The sequence below is a fragment of the Guillardia theta genome (assembly GCF_000315625.1).
Source record: "Guillardia theta CCMP2712 unplaced genomic scaffold GUITHscaffold_57, whole genome shotgun sequence".
NCBI classification, from domain to species: domain Eukaryota; class Cryptophyceae; order Pyrenomonadales; family Geminigeraceae; genus Guillardia; species Guillardia theta.
The window spans coordinates 325,558-339,957 of record NW_005434617.1 but is presented as its reverse complement, the minus strand read 5'-3'; the positions used below and the strand labels follow the sequence as shown (position 1 = coordinate 339,957).

At 55.4% G+C, this 14,400-nt stretch overlaps 1 protein-coding gene across 1 annotated transcript; it reads left to right on the top strand.

Moving 5' to 3' along the window:
- Positions 1 to 613: 613 nt before the first annotated feature.
- GUITHDRAFT_112198 (hypothetical protein) lies at positions 614 to 5,472 on the top strand (the record flags this gene model as incomplete). The annotated part of the gene is made up of 13 exons (XM_005828702.1): positions 614 to 951; positions 998 to 1,031; positions 1,076 to 1,130; positions 1,168 to 1,388; positions 1,446 to 1,493; positions 1,543 to 1,637; positions 1,686 to 1,729; positions 1,776 to 1,876; positions 1,962 to 2,812; positions 2,873 to 4,970; positions 5,062 to 5,233; positions 5,309 to 5,371; positions 5,420 to 5,472. The coding sequence occupies 13 exons, from the start codon at positions 614 to 616 to the stop codon at positions 5,470 to 5,472; spliced, it is 4,173 nt and encodes a 1,390-aa protein (XP_005828759.1).
- Between the last annotated feature and the right edge of the window lie 8,928 nt (positions 5,473 to 14,400).

Genomic DNA, 14,400 nt, shown 5'->3' with positions numbered 1-14,400 from the left:
GGGGGAGGACGAGGAGGGGAAGCTCTTACCCAAGTAGCTGTTGGATTATCAGCGCTGTTAGCATGGACATTGCGGGACTGGCGGGACGAGGAGGCGGGTAGGGAGGTGGGGCAGTGGCTAGTTTCAAAGTTCAGGAGGGTGATGGTGTGAGAGGAGGAACGTCGGGGAACCTCTTGAAAGAGCTCAGAGGGCTGTAGGTGGATGAGACGACCCAGAAGACATAGTGGGATGAGCACAGTGAAGGGCGCGAGAGTCGAGGACGAGGACGAGGTTGAAGCCCTGAGATGTAGCGTGATAGGAGGACGGCTTGTGGGATGGTTCCGTGTGGTGATTTGCATTCCAGGCCCCTCTCTCTTCCGATCCTGCGTGGATCTAATCCCGCGCAAGAGAGTTCGATCCCCCTTGATCCCCTCTGAGACCCGCAAGTCCTGGCACTAGGTTCCTCAGAGACACGGCATGGTAAGAGGCTAGCTGCTGTGGGGGGCTGGAAGGAGGGGGTTCCATGTGGTGAGGCGTGAACATGAATGGAGAGCATGCCGATCCCTCTCTGCCGTGCGAGCTTTGACCTGGAGAAGCATGAAGCCATCACGACCTGATCTCTTCACATCCTACCATGTCTGCGGGGCGATTCCTGGTGGCGCTCCTCCTCCTCTCGTGCTGGACGGACGTCTTTGTGCTTTCTGGAGGCGAACAATCATTTCCTAAGTGGCCATGCTCGACGCTCCGATCCCACAGGTGCCTGCCGGCCATCGGCTCCTTGCGAGGGGGAAAGTCGGACGGCATCGTTCAAAACAGGACAGGGGCTGAGCCGTTTCATCATCGAGGCGGGAAGGGAGCGAGCTGGGCAACAAGACAGGCAGCAGGGCAGGAGAATCATTTGGATGGCGTGAACCTGAAGCCTTCCTTCTCTCTCCTGGGCCATTCCTTGCAGAATGGAATGCACACTGCTGAGTAATGAGATTGTGCACGCGTGTGTATTTGCTGATGGGTTGCTAAGGCTCGGGCTCAACGCTCCCAACATCTCCGTCAAGGTTGATGTACTCTCTTGCTCTCAACTCCCTTACCCTCTCAACAGGGTTTCTTGCAGGAGATGAAGAACTTTCAAGTCAGCCTTGACAACTCGAGCCCGGGTGAGTGCACCACAGCGTTCGGGTGAAATTCCTTCAGACGCTGAGAACTTGATAGGCGTCATCGAGCTTAGCAAGTATCTCGGAGCTGGAGGGTCGGCTGCAGACGCTGCCCCTCTTCCTGGCCTGTACGAGGCAAAGAAGGGAGTGAAGGTCCGGCTGAGCTTCAAGATCTGGTACCTGTCAGACTTTGGGGAGACCCTCTGGATCTCTGGGAATCATCCGGCCTTGGGGAGTTGGATCCCGCAGAATGGGCTGCAGGTACGTCATGCGCACATGAATTGAGGGAGAGAGGTGGGGGAGATGACGCTGCTGCAGCTGAAGACAACAGCCTCTCTGTTCCCTAACTGGCTCGGCACCGTGGAGGTTGTGTGAAAGGCTCGGTGGCGCCTGTTTGATGTCGACACTGGTACAGGTCGTGTTGGACGACGTCAATCCGATCTTCTACAAGTATGTGGCGATCTCGCGCGATGGGTCCAGGCTCAAGTGGGAAGAGAAGGTCATCGACAGGTGACGAAGGAGCTGCCTTGTGAAAGTTCTTTGACGGCGAGCTATCAGGAAACTTCCGCATCAGCTTTATCGGAATATTCAGGATGCAGTCGGTGAGTCAAGGCCGTAGTCTTGCCCGCTTGCCTGACTGGCTCGCAGAGAACTCGAAGAACGACGTCATCGAGTTTGTCTGCGAAGACGGGAAGTTCAACCTGCAGGAGAAGGAGGTTTCGAGCACACTTCCCCTTCATGGGCACAAGGTGAGACGAACTTCTGAACCTCCTTGACTTCCACCTCGTTGCCTCCCTGCCCTCTTCCTCCTCCCTCCCTCACACCTCACGGTAGACGGCGGAGGAGACTGTCCGGAGTGAGAAAGTGAGCAATCCCCCACGAGCGACGCGGAAACAGCAGGAGTCGAGCGAGGAGGAGGAGGAGGCGAAGCACCTGGTTACCTTCCAGGTGACGGTCAACACTAACTACGGCGAGGAGGTCTTCGTCTGCGGCAGCGACCCTGCCCTGGGCTCCTGGATCCCTTCAATGGGCATCCAACTGACCACTACCAAGGACACCTACCCGACGTGGACCGGTCGGGCCCGGCTGCGCAGCGCGAGCGAAGGGAAGGCACTGTACAAGTACGTGATCAAGGTGTCTGGTGACGTGTACAAGTGGGAGGACAGGATCCCAGACCGTGAGCTCGTGCTGGAGGGGTCGGACACCTTCATCAACGACGGTCGGTTCAACCAGGTCCAGAGGCAAGTCACCTACGTCCGCATGCCCGAGGAAGCAGCAGCGCCGCATCCTCCTGTAGGGACGAAGGGGAGGGCGAGTGAGGGAGCGAGGCCGCTGCCCTACTCGCAGTTCTCGACGGCAGGGGAGCTCTCCTCTGCTCTCAAGGTAGTACAGGCCAGGAACTTCGACCTCCTGCAGAAGAGGACGGAGTTGCAGCAGGCGCTGAGGAAGTGCAATGCCGAGGTGCACCTGATCAAGGGGAAGAGAAGCTACTCGTCCAAGGACAGCGCGCTGGAAGCGCTGGCGAAGGTGCAGGAGAAGCTGCAGCACCTGGAGGAGGCAAGGAAGGAAGTTCACAAGCAGGCGAAGGAGAGCACCGAGATGCTGGAGAGAGTCAAGAACCGCGCTTCCCTCTACGAGACTTCAAAGATGCGAGCTAGGAAAGTCCTCGAGAAGCTTCAAGACAGGTCCGGGAGGAAGAGAGGAGAGGAGAGGAGAGGAGAGGGTTGTGCTGAATGTGGAAGCAGGAAGAGGGAACTCGAAGGGCGTCTCGCAGAGCTGAGGGCGGAGCTGCAAAGCGCGCAGGAGGTTGCGAGCCACACGCAGGAAACGATGAGCAGAAGACTTGAGCAGGGGTCGCGCCTCGTGAAGACACTCAAGGAGCAGCTGGATGAGCTGAAGAAGAGGCAGGAGGAGTACGAGGAGGGCCTCCGGCGGGCGGAGGAAGAGCAGGCGATGATGAAGGCGAGGGAGAGGAGCCTGCAGGATCGTCTGCTCGCCATACACCAGGAAGGGATCATGAAGGAGAAAGAGACCGAGAAGCTCCTCCTGCACCTCCACGACATGCAGCAGGAGACTCGCAAGGAGCAAGAAAGTGAGCTGAGCGCGGCGCAAGCAGCCCGCACGGGCCTAGTGGAGTGTCTTCGGTTCAAGGAGAAGGAGCTGGAGAGGATGCGAGCCCAGCGAGATCCTCTCCACAACGCCGTGAAGGACATGGAGAAGGCAGGGGAGGAAACATCGAAGAGCTTGAAGAAGCTGGAGGGAGAGTACGAGAGGAGCAAGAAGAAAGTCATCGCGATGAAGAACTCGATGGCTGGGCTGCATGCCTCCTCCATCATGAACGATCTCAAGCAGAAGCTGGACGGCATAGCAGCGAAGAAGGCCTCCTTCCACAGGAACCGCCAGACGGGCATGAAGGAGAGGATCTTGGAGATGGAGGCGAGGATGAGGAAGTGCGTGCAGAAGTACCAGAACATTTCGTTCCACAACCAGCTCTCCCTCTCCCTCGTGTCGCTCCTCACCCGCACGAGGGACGAACTGTACAACTCAACAAGCAAGCTGCCGGAGGGCAGCTGGGCTCCTCTACTCTCCCAGCTGGAGCAACTGGAGGCGTTGGAGGAGAAGATCACCAACTCCCTACACCTCCTCTCTGTAAATAATGTAAATATGACGCGCGAAGTGCAGGAAGGGAAGCAATCGTTGGAAGAGCTAGAGGAGCAGGTCGCCTCGAGCCTCCGAGAGTTGGAGAAGATCAAGAAGGAGAGGAAGGAGAAGCAGGGTGAAGTCCACGATCAACAGCATCGCCAGGACTCCCTCAACAAGACGCTCGGGGTGTTGAGAAGGGAGGAGCTGGAAGTTGATGGGAAGATCAAGGCTGCGAATCAGAGCATGGAGAACCTCCTCGAAGTCTGCGACAGGGAGGTGACGCGGAACAAGGATCTGTCCGAGCTCTTCAGCTCGGGCCTGAAGCCGACGGAGGAGGAGAAGGAGTCACTTGAGACGTACGTCCAGCAGCTACGGGATCAGAGGGACTTGCTGGAAGAGGACCTCGAGCGAGAGCTGTACATCAACGCCATGCAGGTTGAGGCGAAGAAGAACTTGACCGAGCTGAACGAGAGGGTCATCGCAAGCCTCCTCCCCACCCTCAGCCGCTTGGAAGAGGATGCGCAGGAGCTGAGGGAACACAAGGCCAAGTTCACGTCTGAGCAGGCGGCAATGATCAAAAAGATTCTGCACTCAAGAGAGGAGCTCAGAAAAAGGACAGCACAGATCCAGTGCGTCAAGTTTGACAGGTTCATATGTGAGGAGAAGCACGAAGCGACCAAGAGGACAGAGGAGGAGCACAACAAGACCTACGTCCAGAGCAACACCCTCCTCCTCCAGCTGAGGACGGCACTGCTAGCCGAGCGAGACGTGCTTAAGATCTCGAGGGAGGAACTGGCGGACGAGCTTGCACGGACTTCGGAGCTTGAAGCTCGCTGCCAGGAAGTGGAGAAAGATCTGAGGAAGCAGGAGGCGTACATGAGGAAGGTGGAGGCAGAAAAGCAGGAGCTGCTCCAGAAGATCGAGCGTCTAGACTTCCAGTCCCTGCTCGATGAGGCAGACCAGCTGCGATCCAGAGTGGAGGACGAGGAGGAGGGAATCCGACTGCTCCAGCTTGACATTGGAACTGCCAAGGAAGAGCTGGAGCAGCTTGCGGCAGAGAGGCAGAACATCACAGAGAGTTTCATCCCTCTGTCCCGAGAGCGTCAGAGCAAAGTGGAGCAGCGCATGCTGCTGTTGCAAGATCTGAGCCGGCGAAACGCGTCTTTGCGAGAGATTCAAGATCGTGTCGAAGCAAAGAAGGTGATGCCTTCTCTTCCTTTCGCTTCCCTTCGTCTTGCTCTTCCCCATCCCCCTCCTTGTTGCAAGCTTGTGCTCGCTAAACTCATGGCAGGCGGTTGTCGATGGCCTGCATGCAAAGCACAATAGCAGCATGGAGGAGATGAGGAGGATGGAGAAGGTTTCGGTCTCCATCCAGGAAGAAGTCCTCCTCCTGCGCAAGCAAGTGAAGCAGCTAAACTCGGAGATCAACGACTCCCCTTGCCCCGACACGTCCTCGATGAAGGGTGAGATTTTGCTCCTCACTCTCTCACCCTTTGACTTGCGTGGCTGGATCGACCTTCGACCTAACGGTGCCGTAGGAGAGGCGAATCGTACAGACATCGTTCACGTCCTGTCGAGAGGGCAGGATTTATGGTCCGACGGTAAGAGCTTACCTGCTGTGTTGCTGTGTGTCCGTCTTGATTGTGCAGCAGCTTGGGAGAAAGGAGAAGAGAATCTTGTCAGTATGGACATGCAAGTATGAACTTAATAAATCTATGAAGTTCGCGATCCGCATGCGTGCCTGCCCAGCTTGCTAGTTTTCAGCCACTCCCTACCAGTCCTAGAGCTCCTTGCCCTGGCAAGAGTATGACACTGTTCAAGTAATGTAGATATGTAACATGAACAGTCAAGTCTCCAGTACACATCGCATGATTGTATTGATTGTAATGTCAGATGATTAATGCATGTTACAAACATAGGAAAATCTTGGGTATTCCGGAGGCAGCAATCGGAAACAAGGAAGAATGCATCGCCGAGAAATCTTCAAGTTAAAGAAGAGACACGAAATAGCATCTGCCCAAAATCTATCAGTATTGTTGGTAGATGGCTCATAGTATACAACCCGTTCATCCCAGCTGATACTTTGAAAACCTTTCTGCCTTGCTCTATTGAGTATACTAAGTTATACCTCGTTGTCTCTCAAAAATAGTACCTGATAGCAAAAAGTTTACAAGAGATCCATGTTGTTCTTTGATATAATTTCTGATGAGCTCTTCTTTGCTGAGCGCATTCCCAATTCTATCAGCATGATATGTCACGTGTCATTCGTATATTTCAAAGGGCAAACAAACCGGCCCTGCTCCAAAGGTCCATGTCCAAACGAATTCACGATGCTAACAATAGCACGCACGACTATTGCATCACACATTTGTACAAATTTTTCTTCTTCTGAGGTCCGGGTTCTCATACTGTCAGTATTCTGAAGGACCTTGGGCTGTAACATGCGAACAAATTCAGGACAGCGAGCATTCGCCATATCACAGATCGTTTACCTTGGGAGGCATCGGTGACGGTGACGAATCGTTTTGATTCAAACACAATGAATTGATGCCCGCAAACAAGTCCATTTCATCTGTATGCATAGTATGATTATATCTATCGATACTGAACTCTGCTCCAGATTTTTACCCGACTGATCAAGCATTGTCTGAAATTCGGTTATGTTACGATGGCCTTGTTCAAAATATAAGGAATTTTGGATAGATGTTTTGAAAGGAAATTTCTGTCCTCAAGTCAATTACAGCAAGACAAACATCAAAACTAGCTTTTACAGGAGTAGAAGGATTTGAGGTTATTGCCGCAGGTTGAATTTCATGCAAAACTCTGCCTCCTGTCTCTTCAGGGGTTCGCAAAGGACTCGACAATCCACCATGCCAAGTTCTGTTCAATGGAAGGAAAGGGTTTGTTGGATTTTGAGTTTGAACATGAATGTTTTGTAGAATAGGATGAGGTATGCAAGACTGCGTCAACGAGGTGACCTCGTCTATTTTCAGAATTGCAAGCTCCGGATTCAAATCATGGGTGGATTGCCAAGGATTCCATACTGAATGATGCTCTTGTCCCTGATCATTTTCAGTCCAACTATACGATTGTGTTGAAGTCATTAGAAATGAATTGGAATCTTCATTCGTTGGGAGTTGTGGGCTTCCTTTGATCAAATCATCTTGACCACACGGTGAGAATGAGAAAAAATTTGGTTTTCCTTGCTCAAAGTTTTCAGCATCATCTTCATACATATTTTGTTGACCCCTGGGCTGCCAAGCACGATATTTGGGTCCAAAACTCCATGTCGCTGTAGTCTTGGGGCTCCACATTGTCTTTTCGATTTGGTAGATGGTTCCTCGTAATGAGTTTTCCTAGTTTCCCAGGTCAGATCATAACAGACACATCTTTTTCAATGCTCATGATTACAGCACTTCGAGCTCGATTTCGAATGAACAAAATCGATATCAATCCAGAAACTTCTTCAGAAATGCATCACACATTCAAAGCTGGATACAGACAGCAATGTCACAAACATTTAGGATTATGACAGAAGGAATCAAGACTGGACAGACTATACACAAATCCCTATCCCCTCTTATGCCGCTTGCCCGCCCTTCCCTTGCTGCATCCTGTCGCCTTCTACTCGCTCTGCCTATTCTTCATCGATGCCCTCAGATCGCCCCAGCATTACGGCCACAAACTTTTGATGGTTTCCCGCCCAAGAACTAAGACCGTACCACCCCCTGACCACCGCCATATTCCCCCTACTTCACACCCCTCCCTTTCAGGCAGCAGGAAAAAAGAATCATCGCCCTCAACCTCACTGACTCAGGCGGCTCGACTCGGACGGGTTGGATTATCTGGAGCGGACGGACAGGCTGAGGTGGGAGGTGATCAGCATGATCGGCAAGGATAACCAGCAGCTGGACATCCTCCTGGCTCACGAACGAGGAGGGCCTCGCGTACCGTGGTCCGACTCCGGGTCCGAGTCCCTTGACACACAGGCAGATAAAACGCCGCCGGGCGGCCAACATCCTTATGCCCCTCGGGAACGATGCCACCCTCACCCGCCTTCAGCGCATGTTTCTAGATAGGCTTTTAGAGGATATCATACCCCATCTACACGATATCACCTCGTCACTAGAATACATCATAGTAATGAGAAACATATGGCGGACAATCATTCAAACCGTTTGGACCTTTATTGACTGAATCGATTAGAGAATCGCTCAATTCTTGTCGGATTCGTCCTCGGTGCTCAGGTTGCCGAAATCTATCGCGGCGTCGAACTTCTCAGCCTCATCTTTGACGCGGCGAGCCCTTCGGTGCGGCAGGCTGTGCGGGTAATGTCACTTGAAATCACTCAGTGACTGATTGAATCCGGCGTACCGGAGGCCGAGTCGGCCCCGGCCCGGGACCTTCGTGGCGCGGCTTCCGAGTTTCGCAGTCACTGGCAAGCAACTGGGCTTGCAGTTGGCACCGTCGCGGCCCGGAAACTGACAGTGACAGTGATCAGAAAAGACGGGTGAACAGTGAGTCAACCGTGATCTCAAGGCCCGGGCTCCCCCGGGCCGGCGGGGCCCGGCGGCCCACCAACTTCGGAAGTTCCGGGCGGCCGGGCGTTGAACTCCGGGAATACCGGACGGTTTCCGGACGGGCGCCCGGCGGGCCCTCACGGCGGGCCCGGGCCGGCGCCAGGGGCTCACTGGCATTCAAGTGACGGCGACGGCCCGGGCCCCGACGGTCCGAGCCGTCACTGGCATCCCCCGAGCTGAGCCTGGCACTTGAGCCTGCCGGGCCTCTCGGAGCCTCGGAGGCTGCCAGAGGCTCATTCAGTCCCCGTGCGCTTGCGCGGATGTGATCCCGGAGTCCGGCCGGATGATCCACGGGAGTCACTGAGTGCTGTCACATGATCGTCACGGAGGCTGTGCTGAAGAAACACTTCCGTTGATTGTGTCGCACCCCGAAGCTTTACGAGTGCTCAAAGCACCTCAGCCGGATTACACTGTGACACAATGGTGAAGAGTAGTCAATATGAAGCAATATGAAGTTTATTCGAGAAGCATCATAAACATAAAACAGCTTTGTGGCACATACCAACTCAAGGAGTTGCCTCAGATTCTTCTATAGGCCAGGCAAACAACCAACCTCCCTCGTGCGTTGACTTTTCCTCGAGTATTGCCAATCTTACCAGTACAGGAGAATCGATGTCTTTCATAGCTGCTCTTGCTGTCCACGCATGTGAAACATGCTCAACATAAGAGTTCCTTCCCGCAATCCCTCTCCTCGATGTCGTCCTCGCAGCCCAGGTACCACTCGATCCATGCCCGGCTGATGGGCTCCCAGCCAACCTCTCTTCCTCCTCCTCCGGCTTCTCTTCCCTCGACAGCGGCACTCCTGCCTCCTCGAGCGACAGAAGGGGAGGAGCGCTGCTGTTTCCTGCCTCGCCTACTCGAGGGACTACGTCGAGGCTTGTCCCTCCTCTCATACGGCCACCGCTGGATGCCCAGCCTGCGGCTGAGCTTCTTGAGGGCCGTGACGGAGATGCCAAGGGCGGCGCTGGCCTGGAGGAGGGGGAGGTGGAAGTGACGCTGGAGGGCAGGGAGGTCGAAGGCCTGGGGTCTCCTTCCCTTGTGAGGGAGGAGCTTGCGGCCAGACTTGCTTCGGGGGAAGAGGAAGACCTTGGTGCTGGGCTGAGGAGGAGGGGGACAGCGGGATGGGGGCGGGGAGGCCATGGGGAGGGCTGGTGAGCTGGGCAAGGGGGAACGGTATCAGTCTAGGATAACATAGTAACACAGGGAGGCGGTAGGGCAGAGTAGGGGTAGTCCGTGTCAACCTTAAGAGCTCTTCCTTAGAGGTCCTAGTACCGAGGCTACGCCGATTCCGACGTATATTATTGTTAAAAGCATCAAGCCTCCTCGACTCTCGTGATTGTCCTCGTACTGATCTTTAACTTAACTTTGAGTAAAGCATTGGATACTGAGCATCTAATAATAATAATAATAATAATAACAATTAAAAAAAAAAGCATCCGGTCGCCGGGATCCGAGGAGACATGGGCCTACACTGTGACACCGTGGAGCCACCGCCGGAGTCCGATCCCGGCCCTTCAGTCAACTTCGCTGCCCGGCTCAGCCTCCTGCGGCGCAACCGTTGAACGCTACCCTGGCACGGTACCGTGTAGGGCACGGGGCCGGGCCGGGCACCACTCGTATCCGGCTAGCCAGGCTCCGCTCAGCCGCGGCCCAGACCTGAGCCTGAGGAAGCACTGATGGCGAGTCGCCGGGTGACTTGAAGCCTGCCACCGAAGCACTGCGGCGGCCCGACGGGGCGCCGGACCGTGAGTCAGTCCAGGACTCTCCGGCGGATCGGACTGATCGGACAGTGTCTCATACCGTAGTACTCCATGATTCGGAAGTTCGTCTCATGCTTCTTCTACCATGCCTCTTCCTTCCCTAGTACTCTCCTCTCCCGCCTGCAGTCAACCGTTGGCAGTGCAACTTTCACACTGAACGTTGTCAGTGCGCTTGTCCTTGAGATCTTGTTGCCGGCGGTCCCTCCGGAGCCTCGGAAGAATCGGATGGCATCGGAGTCAGAACAGCCGTTGACCGGCTGACTTCTGAAGGCTGCTCTCGGATCCCCACCCTCCTCCTCCTCCTCTCAGGCGGCTTCCCACACACCGGCCTCACATCTCTCCCTTACCTACTTGCGCGCCTGCGCGGCCGCATGCAATCAATGTATGTACATGTCAATGTGCTGCTGTTACACCCCGAAGCTTTACGGGTTGTACACAAGCCAAGCGAATGCTCAATGAACCTCCGCTGGATCACACAGAAGGTGCTAGACAGTATTATCAAGCTTTATTGCAGCAACCACACCAACACAGGGAAATGCGTGGTACACAGAGGGAGGGAAGACAGACCACCTAGAGATGAAGATCTTGATCCTTTTATAGCCCTGTGGAAGTCCCAGGGGTAGTGGTCCTCGCTTGCACGAGTCTTCCTGCCTCGTGCCGTCGCTATGGCCCCTTTGGTCCATGCGCTGCTCCTGTTCTTGTTTCTACCAGAAAGGAGAGCTCCACCGGTGCTTGATAGGGAAGCCGTCCCGGAGGGGTCCGACTTCTGAACCAAAGTAGCCGTTAGAGAATCACTGTCTTTCGTCTGGATAGTTGTAGAGGCTATCCTTGTGTGCTGTCCACATTTCGAGTGTTGACCACTCCTGTGTTGGGCTCGCTATCCTATGAGCTCTGATAGCTGCAGAAAAACAGATGAAGGATTACGTTTGCATTTCATTATAACTAATCAAAACACGTCAGGGTACGATCAGGATAGCAGACACACTGAAGTATTCCCTATGTGACCATCTAAAGACTCCTCATCTGCCACCCCCCCTCACATTACACTCCTGTGATATTCCTCTCCTCGATGCCGTCCTCGCAGCCCAGGTACCACTCGATCCATGCCCGGCTGATGGGCTCCCAGCCAACCTCTCTTCCTCCTCCTCCGGCTTCTCTTCCCTCGACAGCGGCACTCCTGCCTCCTCGAGCGACAGAAGGGGAGGAGCGCTGCTGTTTCCTGCCTCGCCTACTCGAGGGACTACGTCGAGGCTTGTCCCTCCTCTCATACGGCCACCGCTGGATGCCCAGCCTGCGGCTGAGCTTCTTGAGGGCCGTGACGGAGATGCCAAGGGCGGCGCTGGCCTGGAGGAGGGGGAGGTGGAAGTGACTCTGGAGGGCAGGGAGGTCGAAGGCCTGGGGTCTCCTTCCCTTGTGAGGGAGGAGCTTGCGGCCAGACTTGCTTCGGGGGAAGAGGAAGACCTTGGTGCTGGGCTGAGGAGGAGGGGGACAGCGGGATGGGGGCGGGGAGGCCATGGGGGAGGGCTGGTGAGCTGGGCAAGGGGGAAGGTGTCGCAAGCACGTATCAGTCTACAGGGAGGCGGTAGGGCAGAGTAGGGGTAGTCAAGTTAACCTTTTAAAAGAGCTATTGAGGCTAGTATGCGCTTTGATCCACCCCTACCCCCCATTTGCTCTTCTGATCCGCCTTAGAGGTCCTAGTACCGGGGCTACGCCGATTCCCGGACTCCGATCACGAGTCACTGAGTCCCACACGGCCGGGATTCGAGGAGATCGGATCGGACATGACTCGTACTGATTTTTAACTTAACTTTGAGTAAAGAAGACTCTCCTGTCAGGGTCAAGCCTCCTCGACTCTCCTGATTGTCCTCGTACTGATTTTAACTTCACTTTGAGTAAATGGTGACTCCTGATTGTCGGTCCTCGTACTGCTTTTTAACTTAACCTTCAGTAGACGACTACACCCCGGGCCCGGTGGAGCCCGCGGCGCCCCGGCGCCCGGCCGGCGGGCCCACCCGTAACCGCGGCGCCGGAGTCCGATCGGGCGGCCGGTCCAAGTTCAACTCAGTTCGCTGCCCGGCTCAGCCTGGCAACACTCGGAGTTGAACTACCGTACCGTAAGGTAGGGCACGGGACCGGCCACCACTCAGTGACTCGTACGGTATGACAGTGACCGTACGGGGCGCCGGACTGTCCCGACCGTCCGACTGACAGGGCTTAACTTTGAGTAAAGACAGTGCTGTCCCATACTCCATGATTCGCGCATCATTGCTTCTTCTACGTGGCATGCCTCTTCCTTCCCTAGTACTCTCCTCTCCCGCCTGCAGTCACGCCAACCGTTGGCAGTGCAACTTTCACACTGAACGTTGTCAGTGCGCTTGTCCTTGAGATCTTGTTGCCGGCGGTCCCTCGGAGCCTCGGAAGAATCGGATGGCATCGGAGTCAGAACAGCCGTTGACCGGCTGACTTCTGAAGGCTGCTCTCGGATCCCAACCCTCCTCCTCCTCCTCTCAGGCGGCTTCCCACACACCGGCCTCACATCTCTCCCTTACCTACTTGCGCGCCTGCGCGGCCGCGTGCAATCAGTGTATGTACATGTCAATGTGCTGAAGAAAAATAGATGAAGGATTACGTTTGCATTTCATTATAACTCCTCAAAACACGTCAGGGTACGATCAGGATAGCAGACACACTGAAGTATTCCCTATGTGACCATCTAAAGACTCCTCTGCCATCCCCCCTCACATTACACTCCTGTGATATTCCTCTCCTCGATGCCGTCCTCGCAGCCTAGGTACCACTCGATCCATGCCCGGCTGATGGGCTCCCAGCCAACCTCTCTTCCTCCTCCTCCGGCTCCTCTTCCCTCGACAGCGGCACTCCTGCCTCCTCGAGCGACAGAAGGGGAGGAGCGCTGCTGTTTCCTGCCTCGCCTACTCGAGGGACTACGTCGAGGCTTGTCCCTCCTCTCATACGGCCACCGCTGGATGCCCAGCCTGCGGCTGAGCTTCTTGAGGGCCGTGACGGAGATGCCAAGGGCGGCGCTGGCCTGGAGGAGGGGGAGGTGGAAGTGACTCTGGAGGGCAGGGAGGTCGAAGGCCTGGGGTCTCCTTCCCTTGTGAGGGAGGAGCTTGCGGCCAGACTTGCTTCGGGGGAAGAGGAAGACCTTGGTGCTGGGCTGAGGAGGAGAGGGACAGCGGGATGGGGGCGGGGAGGCCATGGGGAGGGCTGATGTGCTAGGCAATGAAGAGTTCGCAAATTCTGCGCCTAACCACCCCTCCTTATCCCTGCCCTGCTGCCTTCCCTGTGATACATTGATCATACCCCCACCCCCCACCGTACTAACCCCCCCCCGCCCCCCTTGATCTTTTATCCGCAGTGACCAGTGGGAACTGATGGGGTGGGTGGGTGGTATCATGTTGCAGTCTCGAGCCTCCGAGCGAAGCTGCGGGGCAATTAAAATTTGGAGAAGGGAAAAGATTTTCAGCTAAACAATTCGGGTAGGTTTTGTAGGCTTTATCCTCCTCCTCCTTTGTTTAAATGTTTGCTCCGGTTTGCGTTTCTTTTTCAGTCAATAAAGGTTTTAGGGTTTTTCTAGATCAAGGGTAGGTCAGCCCTATATCAAGTTGTGGCTTTACTACACATTTGCATACCTAGCATATGCAAATTTTAACCCGCTTGCCCCGAAGCAAGCGGCGTAGCATGGGAGTCAGTTACCGTGCTCACCTACTACTTCCCGCCGGGCCGGACAGCGGCCCGGCGCTGCGGCGGCCCGGCGCTGCGGCTGAGGGAGACTCAGACCTACTAGTGACTGAGCGCTAGTGACTCCCCGGACTCAGTACAGTCCGATCGGCTGGCGGCTCAGGCGCAACGAAGTCCGACTAGGGGATCGCCGACCGCTCGGGTTTTACCGTGTGATTCGGCTCCTCCAAACGCCATGATTCGTTTCAAGTTCGACCTCAACTCAGTCCTCGATAGCTAACGTACTCTTGACAGTACCCTCAGTCAGATTTCTTCACAGAGACGGAGGTGAAAATCTCCTTGAGCACTCCTGGCAGGGGCGGAACGATGCCGGGTGACGGTCAGTGGAGAGGACGAGGACGCGACGAGCGAGGATACCTGGGAGCTCTGCTGTGTCTGTACACACGTGACCTCGTCCGAAAGGAAGCGCCTCGGCAATGCGAAGAGCTTCATCCCCACCTGAGGAGAAGGAGGAGGAGGAGGAGGAGGAGGAGGAGGAGGAGGAGGAGGAGGAGGAGGGAGGGGGACGTGGAGGACGTGGACCGAAGGCAC